Source organism: Mastomys coucha, unplaced genomic scaffold (assembly GCF_008632895.1).
Source record: "Mastomys coucha isolate ucsf_1 unplaced genomic scaffold, UCSF_Mcou_1 pScaffold8, whole genome shotgun sequence".
In the NCBI taxonomy this organism is placed as follows: domain Eukaryota; kingdom Metazoa; phylum Chordata; class Mammalia; order Rodentia; family Muridae; genus Mastomys; species Mastomys coucha.
Window position 1 is genome coordinate 65,269,060 of NW_022196914.1, and position 10,328 is coordinate 65,279,387.

At 41.1% G+C, this 10,328-nt stretch overlaps 1 protein-coding gene across 1 annotated transcript in view; it reads right to left on the reverse strand.

Annotated features, from left to right (window-relative positions):
• Shisal2b (shisa like 2B) overlaps nucleotides 1-8,581 on the reverse strand; it is a 21,072-nt gene extending 12,491 nt beyond the window's left edge. Inside the window, exons 1-2 of the mRNA XM_031360276.1 lie at nucleotides 8,207-8,581; nucleotides 3,322-3,479 (exon numbers count right to left, since the gene is read on the reverse strand). Coding sequence (XP_031216136.1) covers nucleotides 3,322-3,479; nucleotides 8,207-8,397 — 349 coding nt within the window. The 5' untranslated portion in view covers nucleotides 8,398-8,581. The remainder of the gene's footprint in view (nucleotides 1-3,321; nucleotides 3,480-8,206) is intronic.
• Nucleotides 8,582-10,328: the final 1,747 nt, after the last annotated feature.

A 10,328-nucleotide genomic window follows, 5' to 3' on the forward strand; every position in this document is an offset into this window, starting at 1 on the left:
CAGGAAGTGACAATTACTTTTTCTTAATATCTTAATATGAAAATTAATATTACCAACATATTCTAATCTATTGAAATCCAAAAGTATGAGGAATTAGAAAGTTGTTGTCATCCAATGGTCTCTCTAATTTGGTAATTGGAGAAATAGGCCCAATATTGTACAATCTATATACACTTTCAGCTTGTTTGTTTGTGACAGTGTCTGGCTGTGTATAACATAAGGGTCTTGAAATCTTGCTTCTCCTATCTCAGCCTCTCTATTAGTAGTATTGTTTATTTCATGTTTTTACACTATACTATGGTTTTCAGAACAGCTTATATATTTCAAAAATATTTATATAGGCAAAAGAAACATAGATGATTAACTTGGGAGGTGGCTTGTAAGAGAACAGCAAAGAGTGAGACTGAATGCTTTGCTTGATGTTTGTAACTCTTGTATCAAGTTTGAAGAAGAGGACTTTATAAGTTACTCTTTCTCTAAGATGAAGGCTTTTCCAAATTATCACAGCTAATGAACCAAATTCTTACTCTCATCTAATGTCTGTGCCACCCTCCAAGCAGAACCATTGTTCATTGAAACAGTTGGTGAATGACTTTATGGATAGACCATCTTAATACATACAACATTTCTTAAATGAATGTAACCTGTTCTCTGCGGGTTGAGAATAAAGTCACTCACTCAAGTCAAATAGCTTTGACCATAGCAGGAAGTCTGTATTCAAAAATCGTGCCTACAATTCACTTCTTGGTGCAGCAGAACTGTCAACTCTCAGCTTAGCTACAATGGAGGTAAAATCCTTTGGTGATGTGAGGGTCATTGAAGTACAGCCTTATTACAATGAAATCCAATGTCTAAAAATTGTTCTTATTTTGGGCTTGTAACCACAGTAAAAGCCAAGATTTTAAACTCTACTAAGTACAATACAAAACAAACAAACAAACAAAAAGACTATATATTTATGTTCATTTTAAAAAATACTAGCAGCAATGTATTATTTTGAAATATACAGCTAATATGTTTGGAGTTATTTAAAATTTATATTGAGAAAAATGTGTTTTCACTATTGCTGCAGATGAGCATCTGTTAAATTGACTGTTAAATTGATTGTTGTTTTATATCAAACAACTTTTATAATACTTATTTTTATTGTTATAATATTTTATTAATTTTAAGGAATATGATACAAATATATTGTAGGTATTGAAGGGGGGTCTCTGGGAGGAGTTGGGGTACAAAAGGGAAACAAGAATGTGATTTAATTTTATTTACTTAAAATATGTTTTTAAATGTTTTTTTTAGATATTTTCTTTATTTACATGTAAATTTCTCCTTTCCCAGTTTCCCCTCCAAAAAACAAACAAACAAACAAAAACAAAAGAACAAACCCCTGTTGCCTCCCACTCCCCATGCCTGCCACCCCACCCTCTCCCACTTCTTGGCCCTGGCATTCCCCTACACTAGGGCACAGAACCTTCACAGAGCCGAGGTCCTCTCCTCCTATTGATGATCGCATTTGCAATCCTCTACTATACACAAGCTGCCAGAACAATCAGACCCACCATGTGCAGTCCTTGGTTGGTGGTTGAGACCCTGGGAGCTCTGAGGGTACTAGTTAGTTCATATTGTTGTTCATCCTAAGGGGATGCAAACCCTTCAGCTCCATAGGTCCTTTCTCTAACTCCTTCATTGGGGACCCTGTACTCAGCTCAATGGATGGCTGTGAGCCTCTACGTTTGTATTAGTCAGGTACTGTCAGAGCCTCTCAGGAGATAGCTATATTTAGGCTGGCTTGTCCTTCCTTCAGTCTCTGCTGTTTTTAAATGTTAACAGGGCTGGAGAGATGGCTCAGCAGATAAGAACACTGACTGCTATTCTGAAGGTCCTGAGTTCAAATCCCAGCAACCACATGGTGGCTGACAACCATCCGTAATGAAATATAATGCTTTCTTCTGGTGTGTCTGAAGACAGCTACAGTGTACTTACATATAATAAATAAATGTTAACAAATTCAGATAAATTGAAATCATGTAACTTTTCTCATCATAATGCAATAAAAGTTAAAAAATAAATACATAAATAAAATGAGCAGAAGGTCTGGGGATCAAAACAGAAAAAAAAATCATCTAAGCCAATGAGACAGTAATTAGCTTTACAGCCTGATTCTGTGATAACCACCAATCAATCACAGAGTTGTGCTCATGGAGAAACTGGGTCAAAAGTTGCTTGGACAAATTCAGCTCTGAGACCGTTAATTTGGTTCCTGGATCCCCGTAATTTGGGAAGAGAGCTCCAGAGGGATTCCTCTTGCTGTGCTACAACAAAAGGATACCAAGGCTAGTGGGAGATTCTTCTCTTTCTCCCCAGAGGAGACTAGATCTAATGCAGACACACAGTGATAGTGACATATTTGATAAGGTCACAAGGCAGGTACTTCATAAACATGACAGATTCTATCTTCAGCTAAAATACAGCCTACGAGCAGAGAATTTCTTAATAATTTAAGAAATTATTCTATTCTAAATATGGGAACATAGGTCCTAAATATATATATTGTTACCTACATGTTCTTTAATATATATTCTGAATACACACATGTAACCATTTATGATTAATGTTTCCTAATGCCCTAATGGAAATCAGTTTTCACAAAATTTTTTGATAGTTTATAATGACAATAACTGATAAGTACTTTATAAACAAGACAATAAGGAGACACAGAGAACTCTCTGTGTAAATTATGCCTGTAAGTTTCTTTCTACTTTATAGTTACACTGTGCACATATATATATACACCAATAGAATTAGTTTATAGGCTACTCAACAGCAGAGAACATTCTATTTGTTTTTCAGGTTTTAGTTTGAGCACCTCTGAATTCTTTTAGATTCTCCCTTGATTCTTCATACTAGGTGCCAGTTAGACAACTGACTGACAGTCTAGAATACAATACCAGAAGCATCCTATTGGGAATTTTATTGCTTTGTGTATTTGGCTTCCTTGGCTTCACAAGAACATCAAACTTTAATGTTACAAGAGGATTAAGTGTTGATAACTAAACAGGAATTAAATATATCAAAACAAATTTACTGGCCCACTGACTCACTGTCCCTGAGGGCATTTATAGTCTGCTAGTTTCCACTGAATAACATTTCCCTAAAATACCCTCTCACTTAAAGCTGATTCAATGTAAACTCTTGCAAGGATACATTGTAAGGTGAATCTTTAAACATTCATTTTTTAACAGTGTGCTCCATTGCCCAACTAAGAGTTATTATTTTTACTATGGTTCAGGTAGTTAACTACAAATAACAGATTCAGCTTACCTTCTAGGGTAGAAGATACCTCTAGGTGCTGAAGTTTAAGGCCATTGTCTAATCTTTGAGGTTTTGTGTACAGAAATAAGTAGCAAAGGACACAGACACTGATGACAAAGGCAAGTAAGACGAGGGCAGCGATTCCCAATCCAATCAGAGCACCAATACTGGGGAAACAGAAAGAAGTCATGTCATCCAAACTGCTGTATACTCAAACTAGACCAAAGAATTCATTGTTCATTCTCACTCTCACTAATTTATAACCAAATTCTGTCTTACCATAAACTATGCATGATTGAAATAGTCACCTTGAATTTTTGTTACATTTTATCTATTGCGTTTAAGAATCTCTAAAATGTGTGTATGTTAATATTAGTGACACATCTATGAGGTAGGTCAAAGGTCACATGAGAACTTTGACTCTACGAACTTCGTAAACTTCTCAGTCCAATAAATCAAGTTAATCAAATAAATACCACACTTAGAAAAATCAATTTTGCAAGCAAAAGATAAACAGGAAAATACTTCTTTCTGTAAGAGTCAGGAAATATATATATCAGAGATATAAAACTTTTCTCTTAGAGATATATATATATGAAAGACACCATTTATTAACATAGCGCCAAGGACCAGCCTCAGCTTGGAGAGGAGTTCTAAGAACGGATGCTTGGGAGTCCTGAAAAGAACGACTCAAAGTCAATTGTGGGTTACAAGCTGACAACCTTGTGCTTCTGCTCCTGCTGGCTCTCCAGACAGCTCATCGAGATAGCTCAGTCTTTTATTTACATATATATTCAATCATCCACCCTGATTTCCCTTTTGATTATCAGCAGTTTATGACCTTAGCCCCTTGATTCTTAGAAAAAGAGAGCGAGTACATTTTTTTTTTAAAAAAACATAGCAATTTATTCAGAGATCTGCCTAATTTTGTAAACACAGATAATAAGCTAGTTGGGTGGGATCTGGCTCTGAGATCATCATTCCCACCATCCTGAGCCTAAACTAGCTCTGTCCCAGGCTGATGTTAAACTCAGGAATCTGGCAGCTTTTGTAAGCACAAACAATAAACGTAGCTGGGAGGGATCTTGCCCTATAATCACTACTCCTCAAATCCTTCCTTAGTATCTTTCTGACAAACTGGCTCATAGTGCAGCAGTCTCTTTTCTTTTAGGTCCATGAAGCTCCTCATATAATTCATTTTGCATCCTTATATTTTGCATAGTTGAGAAATTCTAGTTATATATTTTTGAACTCATGTTTTCAGAGTTCTTTCCCACAGCCTTAAGGGTTGTCCTGAAGGTCTCATCATTTACTATTTTTGTTGAGAACATTAGACATGCCCTTGCCTCTTGGACTCATGCTGTCTCTGACTATCATGGATTAATTAATTTTAAGTAGGGAGAACATTCCTCAATAACCTTTGAAGGTAGAATATTTCCTAAAGGAGGAACATAAAATAAATTATGTTCATTATTATACAAATAAACCTCATGCCTAGCAACCATCAACACTCATGGAGGCCCATGCCTTGCTGGCTTTGTTCCAGGGATAGGAACCATGTCACATCATCCCTTCCATGGCCACACAGGGCTTGACTATATATAAAGCCACAACCATTGCAAAAGAGAAGAGAATTTAGTTAAAAGAAAACTGGTTCCAGAATGTATCTGAAATTCAAGTCTGAGATTTTCCTGCCTAGCACCAGGAAAGAAGCCCATGCCCCTCCCTCCAAAAGTCAAATGTGCACTCAACTGTCATTTCCCCCTGCATCACCTTTGTAGTAATTCAATATGTGCTTACACATATGACTAAACACTAAAGTAGCAGGTTTGTTTTTTATAAACTTGTGCACTTAGTACTATCAAATAAGAGAGGGAATTTGAAAAAGCAGCATCCTGCTGATCTGTACACAGACTTGTGTCTCTTGAGTCATGTGTAAACAGCCATAATTAGATGTTAGGCTATTCAAGAGCAGACTTCAGCCGGTTGTGAACACTTTAAGTATTTATGTGTGTTTAATTTGTAGAAAATATTCAACAGATGAAAAAATACTAATTAACTTATGATTGATCTGCCTGTAGCAATTTGGAATGCACATCACTGAGAAATAATGATCTCAGTCTTCATTATCTTCCTGGCTTGTCTTCAGGCTTCTGCTTTCTCTCAGGGATGAGGCCCCTAGCAAACTTGACTTTAACAAAAGGAAAGGGGGAATTTGATTGGGGAGTGTCACTGCTTTGGGAGGAGGAAGAGTATCGAAGGTGACAGGCTGTTTACTCCACTCTCAGCTGATCTGATGAGATAAAACAAACTTGCACGCAAGAGCTTGTCTCCAGAGCTGCAGACAACATGGGTACATAGTTCCAAATTCTCATGCTTGATTTATTAACTGTCCCAAACAGCCCTGCATATAGGGAAGACTGGGGAATTGTATGTCAGAATCTAAACAGAGTTAGATTGTTGAACCTGGAGGCTGCCATGCTGGTTTCTCCTTTCTGTAATAGGATTAGGGGGAAAAAAAACCTGCACCTTATATTCTGCAGACTGTGTTGAGGAGGGTTAGGTTCACTCTCCTGTAGACAGACATGTAAGAAGGTAATCTACTTAGTATTATTTTATGCTCAAAGCAGATAGATGAGGAATGTGGAGAGATTCCTGAAGTGAGAAACCCAGTTGCTGTAAAATAATTTTCAAAGTGAAAAGTGACTTAGTATATATTAAAATGTGCTAGCCTAATGAAACTGAGCATAAACATCACGAATGTTTAATGCACAAGGTTTTAAACGACTACACAGTGTGGAGGAAACCCAAAAGGCACGTTAACTCTGCTGCAGTGCTTGGCTTCATGTTACAGAAGCATTGCTTTGTCCCTGAAGGCCTCCAGGTAAAGATGGAGAGCCAGGAGTCTCTTAAGGGACTCCTCATGTCAACAAATACTTATTCAGCATCCATCCATGAATGACCCCACCAAATAAATCTCATTTTCTTAAGTCCTGGAAAAGGTTACTGAAGTAGACCCTCTGAGTTTAGGGGTTTAGATGAGGAGGGAAGAAAAGAACAGGGTACACACTGAAAGGAAGAATTGTTCTTCTTCTAGCATTCCACTGTGGATGATTTCCCAGATGTTAGAAAGTGTCAGAAGCTGCCAGCACATCCATATAGCCAGTCTCCTACTTAGCACCTGCCCTCGCCTCAAGGTAGTTCTGGCTGCCTGTCCCTAGCAGTTGTGGCATCTCAGTTCCAAAGTTACTGACTTCTGTGATGTTTCGCAGTTGGAGTATTTTAAATTAGGATCGAAGAGCAAAGAATACAAGAGAAATGAAGCGCTCATAAATGTACCCTCCTATGGAGTTTCCAGAGCTCAGCAATTCACAGGAACCCTTGGTTCAATGTTGCCAACTGATGCCCCCAGTTAAAGCGATTTTCCTATTTCCCCTGACACTGGGCTAACTGTCTGTTTTGTCCTGATGAAGATAGAGCCCGGCAGGTTGATCCCTCCTTTGTGTTCTCACAAACCTCAGGAAGGTTTTTATGGCCCCTTCTGCTTGTTACTGTGGCACTTAGAGATCTGAAGATCTTGGGCACCATTTCCAATAGAGTTTGATTTGGGCATTGCCAGGCTCAGTTGGTACTAATTCTACCCTCATCAATGCCTTCAAACACTCACAGATGAATGGCTGAGCTTGTCTGGAAAAGCCTAGATAACAGGGCAGTCCATCACTTTCTTCCACCAAGTAACCTATGGAGGACAAGATAAGTTGACATAACTTTCTGCCAACTTTACTTCAGCATAACTTGGTCAGGAGACTGCAGGGGAGGAAGGTGTGCCTTTTGACACTTCAGTGAAGTTCACAATACAGAAAAATAGTACTTGTTTCATTGCCTCAAGAAATAAATTTGCTACTGATCTGACATGTGTGCCAAGTTCTCCATTATAATGAGAGAGTGGGGTGATAGTACTGTACTCTTGCTAGCTAGTTCTCTTTTTTCCTGCCTCCCCCTTCTCTCTTACACACACACACACACACACACACACACACACACACACACACACTTTCCTATAATATTAAGATTCCATTCATTCTGTACAAGTTTCAAAGTTTGCAGTCTTTGAGAGGGAACATTTCATCATGAAAACATGCAAAAAAGACTGAAAAGAAATAAGGAGGAAAAAAAAAACCCACTGTAGGAAAAAGAAGCAAGAAAGGCTTGTGTTTGAAAGTAAAGCCTCCGGACGTCAAGCCACAGTCAAACGGTTCAGGTGCAAGGGAAGGGTGTCCCGAAAGGACACACTAAGTGTATAAGCAGAGCAACTCAAACTCTTCCTTCTGTGCTTGACCCTTCAGTACCGCTGCGCAGTGTCAGTATCCGAACCTTTGAGAAGCGCAAGTTGTAAAGCCCAGTTGTATGTATGCACCTGATCGAGCCAACACATGCACACACACACACACACACACACACAGAGAGAGAGAGAGAGAGAGAGAGAGAGAGAGAGAGAGACTCCAGATGCCCAGTGACATTAAGTACTCCTCTGGTCTGTAATACCTTAACCTGGGTTCCAAAGAAGCCTTCTTTCCATTCAAATGTACCAAACGAACAAAATACCTAAAGAGGAATTAAAATCTCCAGTCTTGTCAGTAGAGCCTCCAGCTCATCATGCAAGCAGTGTTCCCTGGGGTAGGCTGGGATGTACACAGGGTGCCCACTTGTCTCCAGGGTTCCCTGCAGAAACCATTCAGAAAACTGGAGCCTTGGCACAAGGACCTGAACCCATCGGGCGCTGGGTGACCTCCTTGATTCCGGCTTTGTGTCTTCCATTGGTCACTTTCCCAGGTCGAGGAGGAGGTTGCTTTATCCTGCCCTGCCCTGCCCTGCCCTGCCCTGCCCTGCCCACCTGAGGCTCCACATGTAGCTGTGCTTGTAGGGGAAGTAGCTGCCCGGCTCGCTGCAGCAGTACTTGAGGTCTGCGAAGCCGCAGCAGTAGAGCAGTGCGGCCCCGTCGCCCCGCCGCGGGCACTGGAAGGGCTCCACGAAGCTGCGGTTGAGGCTGTAGTAGCCCGAGCACAGGCGGCTGCTCTCGCTCATCGCGGGCGGCCGTGCGCAGGACCCCGAGGTGTGTGCGATGTGCGCTCAGAGTGCGCTGGTCCCAAGCCCCGGCGACTCTGGGCTCCTCCTGCGATCTGGGATGCGAGTGCCCGGTACTCAGCCTCTACGCCCTCTCGGCTTTACCTCCCGCTGTCCACGCGGTGCTGGAGCGCTCTGCTCTCACCGCTGGGTCTCGTCTCTGAATGGTCCCTTTCTCTGATGGCCCAGCCCTCTGCCTCGTCTCCCTCTCTGGAGCTCCGACTGTTTTCTTTTGCTCTCTGCAGAGTCCCTTCCACTTTCATTCACTTCATCATAACCTGAAGTAGTCTTCACTCCATATCAGAAGGTTCTCTTTAGAGGGAACAGTAGAGGTGGGCCTGGGTGCAGTTTACACAGGTACAGCCAAAGTGTCATCTTTGTTTGCCCAGTGGTGGCTCTCAGAGGCTTTACCTGGATGGACTAGACTACTGATCCAGGCTGGGGAGCAGGCTAGTAAAAGGAAGGGCTTTAGATTAGATTTAGTTGAGAGCATAGGGTGTTCAAAATCAAGTAACAACGTTCTCTCAGAAAAACTAACTATGGGTGTTTTTAAAACACACAGCGGCACCCCCACGTTCACCCAAACTACACGGAAAAGGGAGGAAAGGCAAGGTAGAAAAGAAAGTGATCCAATCACTTCTGAAGTGCAGAAACCACTTTTCCTTTTCGTTTTCATTTTCCTAAGTGGTTTGTCCAGTCTTTTGAAATAACATTAGCGATGTGTCCTTGTTGTAGCAAGTCAAACAATACCGCGGGGCATAAGAACAAAAATAACAATAGCTTTCACTCGAAGCTAGAGCTCGCAGACTTTCCAGGGCAGAGCATTGCTCCTTTTCAAGTTCAGCTTCCTTCCTTTGACCTGGAAGACAGACAGACATGAACTTGTGTGCTGGGTATTTTTATATTCTTATAAATATTCCCGAGCTATGCTCTGGGACGCAGCTAGTTGGAGACAGTTTGATTCTTTCCAATTTGTTCTTAAGCCTTGTTAAGCAAGACCAGCATGCACCTGGGGACTAAATTTTTTCCTCACGGAGACCAATACTTTCTGAATTCTACTCCATACGTTGAGAATCTCAAAGCTTACCAGTGGGCAGACCCCACCATCTACACTTGGTCTTAGCCAAAAGGCCGAGAAACCGTGTGTAGGAACCTTCAAGACTGATCTCTCTACTCTTTTCAGTGTTTCTTTTCCCAGCCTCAGACAGCTTCCTCCCCGATGCATACAGATCAGTACGGCTTAGATTCTTGTGACTTTCGAAGCTAGACTACAGGTCACCTGTCCTGTCACCCAACTCTCTCTTCTCTGGAGCCATGTTCTGATACCACCCATGGCTTCCTGGATTCTCAGCTTCACATTCTCAACTCGGAACCACCTGAACTCTCACCCAGGCTGTACAGTAGCTATGCTTTCCACCCACATAGGAGGGTGGGTAGGAGGATCCTCACAAGGCTTCCCTCACCTGTTTCCACTTAGATGCCACCGTCCTGCTGTATGTGATATCTATGGACAGGACCCATACTTTTTGTTTCTTTTGTTGTCTAGAGATGGGAATTCAATCTGGTTTCTAGCATGCCACAGACTCAGCCAAAGATTGGATCCAGTTTAGCTAGGTCTGGCCTTGGTCTCTCTCCTAGAACTGCAGTTCTATCACATGCAGGAAGGCAAACGAAAGCAGTGGGTATAAAGGAGAAAAATGAGGCAGCAAGAAATAACAAACAAGGGCTTTTCTAAGTGTAGAGGGTGATTTTTGCTTGAGTTCTTTCCTGCATCTTCCTATTCTTGAGATCCCTATTACTCAAGAGCAAATGTCCCTTCCTGGTAAATGTGCCTTTAAATAATTTTATTTTTGAGACTGGATTCAGTGGCCTTGAACTTGATATGTCGTCAA